General features: G+C 44.7%; 1 protein-coding gene across 1 annotated transcript in view; it reads right to left on the bottom strand.

Moving 5' to 3' along the window:
* The window catches only part of LOC147901147 (polyribonucleotide nucleotidyltransferase), a 276,757-nt gene that overhangs the window by 227,679 nt on the left and 32,244 nt on the right, over positions 1-16,834 (bottom strand). The window contains exons 2-3 of the mRNA XM_087375929.1: positions 3,550-3,649; positions 2,481-2,662 (exon numbers count right to left, since the gene is read on the bottom strand). Of these exons, the coding sequence (XP_087232055.1) occupies positions 2,481-2,662; positions 3,550-3,649 (282 nt within the window). The remainder of the gene's footprint in view (positions 1-2,480; positions 2,663-3,549; positions 3,650-16,834) is intronic.

Here is a 16,834-nt window from a genome sequence, read left to right as displayed (position 1 = left end):
TGTTGTATGCAGATGATATAGTCCTCATATCATCCTCAACAAAGGGACTGAAGAAACATCTAGAGGCCAAACTTCAAGACCTCACAAGCAGTGTCCCGTCACCATAGCTTCACATACCGAGATGAGCCAGTGGAGATAGTGCAGTCTTACACATATTTGGGCGTAGTGTTCACAGGGCCAGGCTTCATGATGACACATGCAACTACAGCACAACTCACACAAGGACGAAGGGTTGGCTTTTTGACACCCTAGTGAGACCGGTGCCATGTATACAGCACCTTTTTGGAGGAGTGACATTTCAACGACAAAGTGGAAGAGATTTGAGAGGCTACAGGTGACCATGGGATCTAGGATGATTCGGAGTAAGCCCTCGATCCCCCATCGTATTATACAAGTAGAGTTCACCATGACCCCTCTCTAGGTTGATGCCATCTTTTAGACAATGACATTCCTCTAGGTCTTACCCCAGTGGAGATTATTGAGGCTAGCATTGGAGTCTTACCAGGCGACTGGTAGATAGCAGTGTTGACACAACATGGTACCCATGAGTATCCACACAATTTGGTAGCCACGGCATTCAGATGGAAAACTTCCCCCCTTTCAGTACAGCATGGATGCACTACCCGAAATGATCCCACGAGATGAGATCAACCGCATCATACGGTTGGACCTCCTCTAGATTCACACGTCTCGCGCTTGGGGGGAAACAAGAATTCTCCACCAAGATCCAGTTCTAGCATTGAACTAGGGATCGCCATCGGATAGTTGCGAGTCTCGTCACATCAGGTGAGGATTGAGGCAGCGAGAGTTGCACGAAATACCCAAAGAGCAGAGGATCTGCAAACTATGCTCGATGGGGGAGGTCGAGACAAAGGAGCACATTCTATGTGCCTGCCCACTCTCCTATGAGATTCGAGGGCAATATCACTACCTCTTTCAAGAGGGCCTTGGCTTTGGTCCGCTTACACAGCTGATCCATTTTCCCAACCACGTTTGTGTTGGGCTCTATTTGATTGAGATGCAACAACACAAAGATATACTAATGTGACAAAGTAGAGAGCAGTAGGAGGCGAGGCCACCGAGCACAGACACGTGTCGCAGTCTTCTATGCATTGAGTCAGCTCTTGGGGAGGCTGAGGGAGAGGAGCTTGATGAGATGGATTAGCAGTGAGATTCACCGCCACGATGCTACTAGACGAGAGGCACACACTCCACACACAGCACAGAGAGTGACCAGAGCACGCATGATCAAGGTCTCTGGTCTATCTCAGCCCTCCTCAAGGGAGACCCCCAGAGACGAGGCGTCACCCTTGACGTGGCTCATCGGAAATAGAAATCAGGGAGGCCGCGCCGTCTGCCACCTCAAGAGATAGCTCGACAGACACAGATATGAGAGCTCCTCACATTGGAGAGCCACCATGGCGCCTGGATATGTGGAGCCTATGCGTGTTCTCGGAGCGTTAACTCTGAGCACCTGATACTATTTTGCTATTTTGCTCACTAGTTTAGCACTTCAGCTTTCAGCAAGGGCCTTAGTGAGCCCTTTGCTTCAGCCCATAACAGCTTGTATGAGTTACTTTTGGTTTTGTACCTTTGTCTCACAGGCCCGCGAGGCATCCTGTAGACGTTAATACATCTTTATTTCTTTCTTTCTCTCTCTCACATATGAATGAATGAAAGAATGAAAAATGAATAAAATTATTTAAAACATTAAAAAACTAAAGGAGCTGCTTACCCTTGCGCACCACTTCCTACAACGCTGATATGCTATAAGCTGATTCTTGGATTGGAAGCAGTAACGTAATCTTCAAATTCTAAACTCTAACAAGTGGAACAAAACAGTTGTACAAGAAAGCTAAAGTGCTATTATGAAATGTCAAAAGGTTTTTTAATGGACAACTCCTATAACCAGCCTCTGACTGAGGCCTGCTGCATGCTCGTGTCTACATGTTACGGTTGCTGTCTGCAACCCTATCCTGCTGCAGAACAGCCTCAGACAGAGGACTGTTGCAGTCACCAACCCCCCTAGATCTACCATCCCTATCTCGTCCTCATATGGGGGCTCAAACGTGGGGCAGTGATCTCTAACAAAGACACACCACATTTAAATTTTCCACTTCTTGAGGAGCTGAACAGACAGCATTCATGCTCCAACGCTCATACTTTCCTTTGTGACATACATAATTAGACATAGGGAGAGCAATTGGGCTCATCCCCAATGTAGATGAGACACCTTGCACTTTCCTTTAGTCTCATAGCAAATTTGCCATCTAAAGATGTTGCTTTCTTTCCTTTTAAAATGTGAACCTTATACCTGATTTGGCATGAGTTACATTTCCACCAAAAAACGCACTAACTAGCCCAACAAAAAAATGAATGAAATTCAAAGCAAAATGGAAACCACCATAACGCAATAAGGAACCTCAAGCTCACAGCCTACATTTACTAGACACTAATGTGTAAATGAAATTCTTGGGCACCTGAAGTGGCATAAAACTTTTTCCCTCATCAAGCCTGGTTGCCCCAACAACTGTTGCTAAGACTTTAGTATCCTTGATGCCCAACACAACTGCACCTGAAGCAAAACGTGCCAGCTTTCCGGTTTCGAACGTAACTAGATCAGGACCCACTTGTCCTTCCTCTTCAAAAACTTCACCTTTCGCTGAACACATGTCATCAAGGGGGAAAGTGTGTTAAAAACAGTTCTGCTGCTGAAACAACCCCCCCCCCCCCCAAAAAAAAAACGCACTTGGAAACTTTAATCTCTCTCTCTCCCAATAAACCCAGCAGTTGGATTCCTTTCCAGCAGAAGGCACACACACACGCGCACACACGCATGCATATATGCATTGACATAGACAACTTATAATGTGAAAGCAAGGTAAACCATGCAACGACAGTCATCAAATCCACCATCCCATAGCAGGAACAAGCTACTAGAGTACACCCACTAACATAATCAGCATTTAAATCAACCTTCTACATCAGCCTTGCTCTACCAATGTGTGCAGGAGAGGTGGATGTGCACGAAAGCAAGGTCAAGAAAGAACTATAAACTTATTTGGCATATATCAAACAGTGAAATGGCGAAAGGTATTTTACATCCGACTTAAGGGAATACGAGGCCAAAAGCCCCATACAAATAAAGCAGATGGAATATCAAACAGCTGGCCAAACGTTGCAAGCCTGTCTATTTGCTTGGAAAAAGTGTTCTCTGTGTACTCCCTTCCAATCAAATTATGACCAAAATTTGATTTATAGATGTATTTTTCTTTTGGAAAATGACTTTGAAGAGACTTGCAGCACAAAGTAGAAGATGATGCAGTAGTCCTTGGTGCTCTTATCAACAACAGACAATGAAAAACCTTGTTGCTCTTAAAGCCCAAAAAAGGCATTTATATTATACTTTACATCATCAATTTTTTATTACAAAATCTAAAAAATGGAAGCAATAGAAAGCCTTTGTTGAAGAATAGTTATATGTACCACAGACTTCCACATGCTTAAAATGCAACAAAGAGCAAACAAAAGACGTTCAATAATTCTAACCTGGGAAAACTCGCCAAGAGGTCGGTTCTTCCACGACTATTTCTTGCCATTTCATAGATGCACCCGTCAAACATCTTCTTAACTCCAAAAAACACTGCACCTGATGAGAACAAGACTAAAGTGCTTTAATAAACCCTTTCACCATCTAGATCCGCACATTTACATGCTCAAAGCCATAATTTGATCCCTTCAATTGTAATGTCCATGTTCAAGTGAAAGGGACCCAAAAAAAAGGAAGGGTGAGAACAAAAAGAACTGAAGGGGGGCATGCTATATGAGAACAAAGGTATAGGATGAGTCGAAACTATACCAAGAAGGAGGGAGAAAGAAAGAAAGAAAGAAGAAAGAAAGTCTATTAAGAGTCTTCGGAAGACCAAAAAGGGTCTATGAGACAAAAGAAGCCAATACAATGAACTAATGAGTGGAGCCACTAAACGGGCATCAACACCCAGGACACATACAAAATCCATAACCAAAATCCATGATCCATAACACAAGTGCCCTCCAAGGAAAGAGGTCGCTCTTCCACTGCCCTCATGCATCGAAGAGCAAGGCATGCGATTCGTTGTTGCCCAGCGTTCAAAGATGGTTCGGCAAAAAAATCCCGCAAGAGAAGATCCTGAAGATGGACGAGGCTCCGGTGGACCGGTTGCTCAACCTGATGGAGGAAATGGAGCAAGTCTATCACGTAGTGTTTCCACTAATCGCATCAACACTGGATTGTTAAATGACACTGCAAAGTGGTTGACTATGCATTAGTAGTGGGTGTTCGTCGACGGCACCCGCCCCCAATTGCCTCTTTGGAGAGTTGGGCACGCTTGAATCGTGTAAAAGAAGGGGTAAATGTTATTAGCATCCATTTGATGCGTAATGGCTTTATAATTTCCCTGTTCAATAAGCTTGAGATGGCTAAGACTGTCGTGAAGAACGGCACCTAGACTATCAGGAACCAGCCTTTATCCTTTGAAATGTGGGACACAAATTTATCTCTCGACATGCCACTACCCTCTAGGCACTCTTAGGGTTCATAACCATAAGGTTCAATCTAATGATAGTCACTCGTAAGGTTCAAAACCATAAACTCCATCACGCATAGCAAGGACTAGCTACTATGACATCCAGAGGAAGCCCAAAACATTACTTTTGGGAAGGATGCTAAACTCCTAGAAGACAGACTTGAAGCATGCCCTCAGGCTCAATAAAAAAGGAATTCAAACTGGGAATGTCTGTGGGATAGGGGGAGACAGTTTTGTAAAGGAGATGGTCTTCTCCAACTGGAATTCAGATTAAACACATTTGATCTATTTTGTATCAGGAATAGACTGCAGGTATGGGATAGGGATTCCCTGGCTTGGTTACGAGGGAGGCAAATGTCTTTCTCCAAATGAATTTCACTGTATTGGCTCAAAAGAGCTATTCCCTATTCCCCTTTTCTTTCAACCTGTCAATTTAGCAGGAATTCTCAACAGGAGGTGGATAAGGCATGAGGAAATGAGTGTTTGGAAGAAGAGATTCTGCAAAATATGGGAACGTGGTATTCCAGAGGAAGCAGTCATGTCTACTATAGCTGACATATTGCGTAAGGAAGTATGGACAGGGAGCAGGGCAGCGCCTATAGGCAAAAGTTCTGCAATCTGTCAACAATGCAATAGAGCATCTGAGGATGTCTCACATCTTTTTCTAAATTGCAAAATGTCCCAACTGGTTTGGAACAGGGTTAAAGTGATCTGTGGCTATTGCCCCATTGATTCCTCCGTTGTTTGATTGGGGGAGTCTCCTCCAAGGTTCCAGGGAAGGTGGCAAGAACTTAAAAACCAAGGTCTGTTGTTTATTAGGTTACAGAGAAACGCAATGGTTTTCAAATATATTTTTATTGATGCTACTAAACTGACTGCTCATTGGTTAAGTTTTATATTGGTGAAGCAGAGGCACTTCTTGAGAAACTTACTAATAACCTTAAGAAAGATATGGATTTGGCTTGTGAGCTCCTCTGTTACCAAGAATGTCTGGAATCTGTTCCAGGAGGCAATGCCCAAGAACCAGATAGGGGAGAGAAAAAAAAGAGTGAAACTTTGTCGGTGTGGTTTTTTAGCTTGTGCCTGTGGTTTACGAGTTACCAAATGATAATACATGGTTATGTTATTGATTCCTCCAGCTATGGAGCAGTCCTTACAGAGGAGAAGTAAATATTATGAAAACTTTTTTATATATCAATAAAATAACCCTCTTTTTCTCGCCCCAAAAAACAATTGCATTCATTACTGAGTCAGGAGCCTACACTTGCAAGGTGATGCCATTTGGACTTACAAACAGACACTCGACATTCCAAAAGCTTACGGCTAAAATCTTCCAAGACCATCACACAGAATCCATGGTAAATATTCATCGATGACTTAAGTCTACACCACTCAGGAAGCACAGCTAGTATCTAGTAAGGTATTTTGACACTGACAGGACACCTATATACCCTTAAGGCCTACCGAATGTATTTTCAATGTAAGGTCAACAGTATTGCTTAAATCTATATTGCTTGAATCCTACCACTATACCCTTAAAATCTACCAAATGTGTTTTCAATGAAAGGTCAAGAATATTGCTTGGTCAAGCAGTAAAGAAGGTATAATGACAAAATGCTCTAAGAAGATGCCCGAGCCCAAAAGTCTTCATCAACTTTGATACTTCAGTAGCTTTATCAGCTTCTTCATTAAGGACTTCGCAGATTGACAAACAATTCTATGAGTAGAAAAGTTGGCAATGGCAAATGGCCTTTGCATGGACTGAAGCAAGAGTTAACAAACCAAGCAATGCAATCCTCCATTTGCGGCAACTGCGATGGAATGTCATATTCATGTGCATCTGGATGCTTCACACTTTGTGATCGGAACAATCTTGGAGTTACAGGAGTGTAAGTAGACTCTCAAATCTACTATGCTAGCAAAATGCTAATCCCTCCACAATTACAGCACAACAAAACAAGAAACACTCGGTATGGTTTATATTGTGCAAAAAGCTCAAGCACCCCATTATTTTTTTAGTGGATCAGCAAGCTGTACTATATCTCATCAAAAGAATAGTCATCCAAGGATGGTCAATTAGATGGATGATCTTGCTACATGAGTTTAATTTCAAGGTCATTTATAAACATATTGGGATGATGCCGTCATCGAATTGTAATCGTTTCATTATATTTGATTGTCGACACTAGGTTACTTGGGTCAACCAGGATTGACACTTGTGTAACCAGTGTTCAAGGACCCATAGCTCTAGGTCGAGGTGTCTGATTTAGAAAATCATGCTAGTTAAGCTCAAGTATCTAGGGTTCTCTGATGTGGCACACTGTATATCACACTAGGAAATCTCAATTAGGGTTTAGAATTTCTTACACAGCTCTCACTCCTTTGTATTTTGAAGTGTGTGCAACGCACTTCAGCTTCACTCTTCGACCACGTTTTCTCTTCTCTCCATTTCTATTCAAGATCACAACACCCTCTCAAAGCAGTCCCACGTCAAGTGCACAAATTGTTAACCTCCGGATCCCATGAGAGAGAGAGAGAGAGAGAGAGAGAGAGAAAGCACGCGAACCAATGCAAGAAAACCAGCAAGCATCTGTATTTTCAATCTGCACACAACACAAGCAGTTTCATGCAACTAGAAATTGTGTTCCTAGCCCTTGGCTTGCATTAGCACAGGTGGCTACGACACCTAGCTGCACAGTGAATAATTGGCAGCATATCTCAGAGCATTTGGGCCTTCCAGCAGCCCAACCAAGGGCCAGCTGGGTCGCCTTGGTCAGCATGTATTGCTGACCTGGTCCGGTCCGACCAGTCAAGTCGGTTGACCCAACCAGCAGGTACTGGTCAACCAGCTGGCCTGTTTCAAGCCTATAAAAGGGGCGGATCTGCCCCTTGTTTTGGCATTCATTTTTCCAACCTCCAGCCTTTGTTTCAGCAACTTGCAATGCCAGTTCAGGACCAAGACCAGCAGCAAATCGCCTCCACCCAGATCGCAATTAGTGGCAGCATCTACATGCAGCAAGCAGCCGGTTTTTGGTCAGCAACCAGTTAGCATTCTTTTTTAGTAGTATAGCTCATTTTCCCACAGTCGCAGCTAGGGGAGTTTTCCAGCTCAGTTTTGTATGCCGATTTGGCACTCATGTACAGACAGTTGTTAGGGCATTTTCACCAACATCATAAACAAAGCAGTGTACAATAGTTAGGAAGATCTCTGTTTTCCTTCATGCTTGAGTTCTCCTTTTGCACTCATCTATTTCTGCACAGCAAGTCCCCGCATGCTACAATTACAAGGGAAGAACGCTTGCAACTATAGCCTTCTACAAGCTGCAATTGCTGCAGGCAAGGAATATTTTGTTGCATGGAATATATCCTGATCCAATACAAATTTGTGCAGGTCCACATGGAATAACAACAGACAAAATTTTGAAATTTGCTACACAGCTTAATGATTTTTGAATTTTTTAAGAAAATATGAATTCAGATGTGTAGCTCTATATAGACCAATGGCAGACAAAAATCAAAAATTTGCAACACAGCTTCAATTATAGGTAATTTTCACCTCACATGACCTTCTTTCAGCTCCATTTTGCAATTGCAGCCCTCAAAACAGGCTCATTTTGGCCTTTCAGCTCACACATATGAGAGACTTACAGAAAATCCAAGGAAGACAGAAAAAGACAGCTTGTTTTTGCTGTTTTTAGTCATACATATGGCCATTTTTCTTCAGCATGTCAATTTTTATTTTTATTTTTATTTTTCATAAAGAAGTATGAAAAATCCCCAAGAGCAAAGTGCTCAAGGCAAGAGTACACCATGGCTAACATGAGAAAAACCTGAGAGGGTCAAGCCCAACTCAACAAAAAAGCCCAGTAATAATCCAGGGCTGAGGCTTGAAGTGCCGCCTCAAACCTATAGTAGCCTCCAAGAAGGACAGCCTCTTCACTCCCTAAGAAAGATAATCCTCCTAGCAGAAGAAGCCCTAGAAGACCCCTGCATACTTGACCAAATGACTATCACATAGAGCCTACTCTGTGCATCTCAATCTCCAAATAGTCTAGGCTGGCATGCTTGCTATGATCTCCGAACATGTATCCACCAAGGCTATAGGGAGAGGAGGGAACAGCATGCGGAGAGCATAGCCCAACCAAACGACTTCGAACCACAAAAGCCCAAGAGGAGCTATACATCTCATAAAACACCTGAGGCCCAGATAGAGAGAGCCAAGCCACTAAATTCCAGGTGATGAAGAAAGGGGAGGGAGCAAATCTACTCAAAAGCCCACCAATCCCTTCCAAATAATCCTAGCCTGTCAACAATCCCATAGGCAATGATAAAAAGACTCCTCAGCAGAGAGGCAACACGGGTAAGAAGAAGTCCCAAAACTAGACCACCACTAATTTACTACAATCATCCATGAATAGATATTCGAAAGAAAAGAGTGTTCCTGAGACACCTCCAGGGCCTTCTCCAAAAAAATTCTGCAAACTTGTAGAAATCTGAAAATCCCCCGGTGAGAGGCTTCCAACCCCTAACACTAAGCTAGAACCTCCTAGCATTGCTAATAGTGTAGTGGGAGAATGGGAGGCTCTTCTCATGTTTTCCTGCATCAATCCACTTGCACTCCGTGAGATCCCACTGCAAGTATTACATGGGGATAACCCATAAAGCCAAACCCTCTAGGAGCCCATAGGTATTAGGGATGTCCTTCAAACTGAGGTATAAATACAGGCCACAAACCAAACAACATTGCTCCACATGACCCACAATCTTGACCGACTGAAAGCATGCATCCACGAGGATATCCTCCCCCATGGACCTTGATAACCTGCCCCTTGACTGCACATCAAAGACTTAGGCATCTTCACCTAAATCTTGCCGGAGACGTATGACTTGAAGCAGGATGCCAATCCTCGAAAAATCCCCCATCCATCTAGCACGAGTGTGCCTAACATAAGCATGTTCTCTCTCATATTTAAGGACCCAACCCAAGGGTAAGGCTGCATAAATCTGCCCAATCCTCGTTCTACTTCTTCAACAATGACTAACCATTCGAATTCTGCATTCATTAGGAAGGTTTTTGAAATCCTTCCAAGAGCCCAAAGAGGAAGCAAGGCCCCTCTCCCAAAGATCCAAGGCATCTTCATCTAAATCTCGCCGGAGACCATAGCTTGAAGCGGGATGCTAGTGCTCAAAAAAGGCCCCCATCCATCTAGCACGAGCGTGCCTAACATAAGCATGTTGTCTCTATCTTTAAGGACCCAACCCAAGGGTAAGGCTGCATCAATCGGCCCAATCCTCCTTCCGCTTCTTCAACACTGACTAACCATTCGAAATATACATTCATTCGGAAGGTTTTTGAAGCCTTCCAAGAACCAAAGAGGAAGCACTGCCCCTCTCCCATTGCATGTAACCAGAAACGCCAAGGGGTTTGCCATGATCATCAAGAATCTAACCATTCCACATGAGAGGCTTCCTATCAATCTCTTCCCACAAGGAGAGAGGGATCCTCCAAAGAGGATTCTTTAAGCTGCCCCAAGCTTTCAGGATGCCAAAGGGGGGAGGAAGGCATTCAAAGGTGAGGTGTGCAGAGATAAAGATCCACTAGGGTTGTCCATCATCCAAACAGCACCTAAGGAGGGTGTATAGGACCCAATGGATCAAATAAAGAAATCTTTCCAAGCACAAAGTCCCCTCAGCACCAACTTGCAAAGCAAAGCCGTGCACTACAGATGTAGATCAATGATATTAAAGGGCCCTTCCTACACCAGGACAATCAAAGTCTTCCAAGCCACCCTGGTCTAGCATCTGCTAAATGCATCAAGTTCACTCCATAAAAATTTCAAGATCAGTGTTTTGAGCTGGGTGATGCAATATTGCCCTACAGTACCACCAACAAGAACAAACAAACCAAGCTTGGCCAGCCGTACCTAGTTGACAACTACCACTCAATTTTAAGTCTAGCCAAACTCCTAAAGAGGAGTTTCCCCCTAATACAACTCCAACACAAGCGAACTAGTGCGAGAGAGAGATGCCCACACTAACCAGAGAGCCAAAATTTCTGACGGAGGCACCCCTTTGAATCCACATGGAACCAAAGTCACCACCCCAATCTGGTGTGGCTCCTCACTAATCCAAAAGTCAGGGGAAGTCTCAGTCCAAAACATCTCAAAAATATGCTCATGGCTTCAGCCATGAATAAATGAAAAGAGGCAAGAGGACATCCCTGGCGGACTGCTGATCCTGAAATGTGAAATATCACTCCTAATAAGTACCTAGTTACAGGCTGATCTAATACAAAGACGAAACCCCTCTAATCCAAGCATCTATGTCTAAAAAACCAATGCAGCAAGTCACTCTCAAAAAAACTCTATCATAAGCTTTCTTAAAATCCAAAAGTGGGATCGCCAAACCTTGGCCACTATGCATAGCCCATTCCAAAGCCTCCCAAAAAAAAAATGTATTATCAAAAATGCTCTAGCCATGCACAAAACTAGTCCGCATATCGTGAATACGATTGGGAAGAAGGAGCTACAACCACAATTTGATTGCCTTTGCAAATATCTTATATGCAACGCCCAAGACAGTGATGTGCCTCCAATGGGTAACCAAACCCCTACTTGGGATATGAATGCATCAAGCATAGCATTAGTGTCCCAAACGCTCTGTAGAGCTAAGATGATATGATCACCAATCATGTCCCAAAAAGTAATGAAGAAAGAGGGGATCATCCCATCTGGACCAAAACATTTGCCCTTGGGAATGATAAAAAGAGCAGTTCTAAATTTCTCGATTGGTGAAAGGTGCATCAAGTAGAGCCCTCATATCTAGTTTCACCAACCTAGGAATAACCTGGCAAACCCTCTATATGACAGTATCAAGATCTGACTACAAAACCTTGTAAGAGTCAATCAACTAAGAAACATTTTCGCCCGACTTGTACTTGCATCTATAAATAGCCCAGACCAGGCACCTTGTTGCCGCATGCCAATCTTGCTCCAGACACCTCTATGCAACCCCGCTCCAAGCTGCTTCAACACCTCCAAACTGGCTCTATTTGCTATGCAAGCCTACAGTCTGCCATGGCCTGGCAGCCCTGCTTACCAGTCCATGCATACTTTCTTTTGCTCCAGGCTGGTGCTGACATCACCGCAATTACCTAACAGCTGTCCTTGCTGACCACCTCCCACAGTTGGCAACCATGTGGACAAATCCTTCCGCCTAGATCTGCCCATGTGGCATCCAAACTCTCAATCCCCTATTCCTATCTTGGTGTCCCTGTGCTCCTCATATGGGGGCTTATAGGTGGGACAATGGATTCTAATTTCCAAATAAGCCACCCTAGGCCCACGAGCAAGAAGGCTGTGCTAAGTAGAAAGGGACCAAAATCCATAGAAGAAGAATCCTGATCTGCCAGAACTCAAATCTAAAAGTGTAACATCCCTAACCACAACCCATCTCTGTCAAGAGGCAACAAGGGCCAAGGGTGCAATGAGGGCATCCTATGGAGAGCGGGAAGGCAGTCAAAGCCTTCCGCACAGACAAAGGAGGGGCGTTCACTTCTACTGAGTTTAATGGATTTTGCAAGAAGCACGGGATCAAGCGACAACTTACTACAGCTCGCACATCTCAACAAAATGGCGTTGCTGATCGAAAGCACAAGACCGTCACAGAGACAGGTTTGACCATGTTGCGAGGGAGAAATCTTTTGAAAGCTTACTAAGGTGAAGCCATGAACACTGCCATTCACATCCTCAACAGAACCAAGACCAAGGCAGTTGATGATAAGACTCCATATGAAGCTTACTATGGTAAGAAACCAACCATATCTCATTTACGGATTTTCAGTTGTAATGCATGTGTTTATGTGCATAAAGATGAGTGAACGAAGCTTGATCCCCATAGCAGAAGATGTATCTTTGTGGGATACAGTGAAGGATCCAAGGCTTATCGCCTTTACGACCCAGTGAAGAAGTAGATCCTTATCAGTAGGGACGTGATCTTCGAAGAGTCAGAGCCCCAGATTGCAGAAGAGGTTCAAGAACTTCCGACATTACCCCACGCAAGGTCACCATCAAGGAGGTGGAGACAACAAAATAACCCGAGGAGGAGGAGGAGGAGGACGAGTAGGATGTCCTAGTGCCGGCTCCAAAGGCATCTCCAACAAAGGAACCTCCATTAGAGAAGAAGCTACCTCAGTGGTATTTGAAGGCTTTAGCAGACTCACGGGTCACTGACATTCCTGAGAGTAGTTCCAGAGCACGGCAGTCTCAACGCAACGTGAAGACTTCCTCTGCGACCTATGCTATGGTGGCTCAGCTTAAGAAGCCCAGATCCTTGGAGGAAGCGAGCGATATCCCAAAATGGAAGCATGCTATGCACGCAAAGATGGACGCCATTTTGAAGAACAACACTTGGGATTTCGTGGACAAGCCGACCAAGCGGAAGGTAATTGGTACCAAATGGGTGTACAAGCTTAAGTTCAAATGCTTGGACAAATACAAGGCTCGATTGGTGGTGAAAGGCTACGCACAGTCAAAGGGACTTGACTTCCATGAGATCTTCGCCCCCACAGCTAGGATGGTGATGATACGCAGTGTTGTTGCCTTAGCTACTCATCACAATTGGCCTATTTTTCAGATGGACATGAAGTCCACATTCTTGAACAGAACCCTAGAGGAGAAGGTATATGTGGATCAGCCACCAGGATTGATCTTATCCTTACAGGAGACCACTCCAAGAAGATTTCACAAGTCAAGAAACTTCTCATGGAGGAGTTTGAGATGACAAATCTGGGGATTCTTCACTACTTTCTTGGTATCAAAGTCAAGCAAGAGAAGAGCAACATATTCATCTCTCAAGAGAAATACTGCAAGGAGTTACTGAAGCGGTTTCAGATGGAAGACTGGGAGGTGGAAACTCCCATGGAGGTTGGTCTGAAGGTGAGCATCCATGATACGTCTCAGCCAATTGATGCATCACAATATCGACGGATGGTGGGAAGTTTACTTTATCTCACCAATGTTGGAAAGGTCACCTCCCCATCTATAAGCCCCCATATGAGGAGAGCATGGGGGGGGTGAACCTAGGGTTTGAGGGAGTGCCACACGGGCAGCATCCTGGCTGCCATGTGGGTGCTAGTTAGACAACAAAGAGTGAATTACCTGGAGACATCAGCATGGCTGCGTCAGAAGACACCTTTGTGAAAGGGAGATGGCAGGGACAGGATGTCTTGGATCTGCCCTGGCAGAAAGGATCTGATGAGAAGCATGATTGTGGCGTGGAAGAGGCGCTTCAAGGGCTGTCTGTACGGGCTGGAACAGGCCCCAAATAGAGGCGCACAGGTGGTGCTGACATCAGCAAGTGTACGGAGCAGGGTACAAGGCTGTGCAGACCTAGGACAGGTGGCGCTGACATCAGCATGTGTACGGAGCAGGGTACAAAGCTGTACGGGGCTGTATGAGGCCTGGTGGAGTAGCAAAAGAGGCTGCCATGAGGCAGGGACCTGCCTTTATATAGGCTGGGCCCTTGCCTTGATTGGAGGGGCAAGGCCCTGGAAGCGGGGGCCAAAGGGCCCCGGTTTTAGAGCCCTTAAAGGGCTGGACCAGCAGCAGACTGGTCGGCCAGCCTGGTCAGCCAGTATGAAGCTGACTGGTCGGTTTTTTGTCAGCCCCCTTGGGGCCTATAAAAGGAGAGGCCCTGGGCCTCATTTCACATCGAACTATCCAGCAAGTTCATGAGCAGACAGGAGCCGCCAAAAGCCACTCCCTTGGGCCTCACGCTGGGGGTGAAGGAGAGTGGAAGGTGTGCTGCCGACTGAGTTCCCTAGAGGCTGGACCTTGGCTGTCTTCTAGGGCAGCAAGGTGTTGTGCTCATCATATCTTCTGGAGCAGCCATTCACAAGCAGTTTGGAGCAGTGGAGCAGCTATCTTGGAGCCTACATTCAGGAGGACCAAGGGGACCTGTGTGCTGCAGACAAAGCTTGGCAGGGGCTGCCTACCTAGGCTGATTCACAGGCAGTAAGGTGGAGAAGAACACACTAGACAGAGAGTCTACAAACACTCGAGGTGGAGCACGCGGGCTCAGGGATCTAGAAGTGCTTCACATCTAGTAGGAGAACCTTTTGGTACTGTATCCTGTCCTACTTTGTGGATGGACGGAAATATAAAGAGTTGCTTCTATATTTGTTTCTGAGCATTGTCTATTTACTGGCTAGCACATCTATGCACATAAGTTTAAAAAGTTTGTGATTCCACATCCCACACCACATTGTGTGAGCTCCTGGGCATTACTATCAGTCTTCCGCTGTGTGTACCCTCTCTTGGGTAATTTCTAACAACCAACACAAGGCCAGATTTCTCCTTTGTAGTAGGGCTACTCTGTCAGTTCTCCGCTAAACCCAAGAAGGCCCATTGGGACGCAGGCATGAGGGTGTTGAGGTACTTGAAGGGCACATGCACCTATGGCATTACATACAGCAAAGGTGTCGAGCCAGGTGGATTCTGTGACAGTGACTGGGCAAGTGATGGTGACACCAAAAGATCTACTACAGGGTACTGTTTCAGACTTGCATCAGTGGACATAAGCAAAAAACAACCTTATGTTGCCCTTTCATCGACAGAGGCAAAGTACAAGGCTTCGTGCGCTGCAGCATGCGAGACGTTGTGGCTCAGGTGAATCCTAGAGGACATGGACGTGACTCAAGAGGATGCGCCCATGATCATGTGCGATAACCAGAGTTGCATAGCCATCATCAAGAACCCCTTGTTCCATGCACGGACAAAGCATATCGAAGTCCATTACCACTTCGTACGAGAGCTCATCACCTCATTTGATGCATGGGAATCGGCCCACAGTTGTGTCATTGAGAGGGGTGTTAGAAATCACTGACCCCACGCGTCAGCCCTCGATTTGAGGGGACAAAGGGGCAGTAGATTGTAGGGGGTAGTCGGCCCATTTTGGTCGGCTGAATTGCAACCACATCCTATGTTCCTTGCACATAAGGCAAATGGTTCATATAATAGATAAGAAAGTAGACATACTAGGGCACAAGGCAAATGGTTCAAATAATAGAGAAGAAAATAGAGAAATATTAATAAAACAAAGGGCACCCATTAAAGGTCTAAAGCTTATAAATTTTACACTCAATATTTCAAATTCAAAGTTGAGAAAATAAAATTCAAATACTACTAAAAAGTTGCTATATCTTGTTAAGGAAGGAAAAAACAATTAGTGTTCGTGTTAGCTAGGCTTAGGTGTTTGTCTATCTCATTTGTCTCAAGGATAAAGATAGGACAAAAGGAGAAAATAACAAGTTAAAGGACAATAAATAGATAAATTTAAAGTCACTTGTGTGCGTGAGTGCGTGCATACGTCACAGAGAGAGAGAGAGAGAGAGAGAGAGAGAGAGAGAGAGAGAGAGAACAAAAGCTCTTTACTCGATGGAAGCCTCGAGACGAACATATACCTTTGTAAGACTAGAATAAGTCCAATCATAAACGAAAGTGAGGGATAAATGTGACCAACGCTCAGGCAGGACGAGCTAAAAGCAGCCCAAAGCAGCCTTACACCAAAGAAAGCACGCTTGATCTAGGGCGCTACCCGAGCACCTAGACTAAAAGCATTGCCAGCAAAATAACCAAAGGAACAATGAACGGCTTTGTCCAACTCACGATATAGAACTTGGAAAGCAACTTTCACTATACGACTAGATGGATCAAGGCAAACAAGCCAAGGCATTAAAGAACAAATCATCCTTAAGGATCTTTCATCCAATCCCATTTTTTTAAGGAGTTGAGAGTTGTATCCCTCCTTTTTGCCTTTGTCCATTGTGACAGTACTTTTCTATTTGCATCAATGGCCAGCAGCAAAGATGATCTTTTTGGGATGCTTGGGGCTGATGACAAGCTTGATGGCACCAATTACCCCATGTAGTCATACATGATGGGGCATGTGTTGGTTGCCAAGAATCTATGGCACATTGTTTCAGGTTCTAAGGCCAGACCTACACATAATGCAACTGCTAGTGCTCCACCTTCTACCTCTAGTGCTACTTCAAGTGATGGGTCTAATGCTTCTTCTAGAGCCTCCTACACAGGTACTTTGCCTCCTACACAGGAGCAGATTCAATGGGATGGTTGTGATGCCAAAGCGCACATGCCTTGATTGCTCTTTCAGTCAAAAGGGTTATTATCCCTCATATCCGGTCTTGCAAGACAGCTAAGCAAGCATGGGATCAGCTTGCATCCTTATATCACGTGCGAAATGAGGCAAGG

The sequence above is a fragment of the Dipteris shenzhenensis genome, chromosome 6 (assembly GCF_047967505.1).
Source record: "Dipteris shenzhenensis isolate YYH24624 ecotype China chromosome 6, Dip_SZ_1.0, whole genome shotgun sequence".
In the NCBI taxonomy this organism is placed as follows: Eukaryota; Viridiplantae; Streptophyta; class Polypodiopsida; order Gleicheniales; family Dipteridaceae; genus Dipteris; species Dipteris shenzhenensis.
The sequence above is the reverse complement of the archived record's forward strand: the minus strand, read 5'-3'. Positions and strand labels throughout refer to the sequence as shown.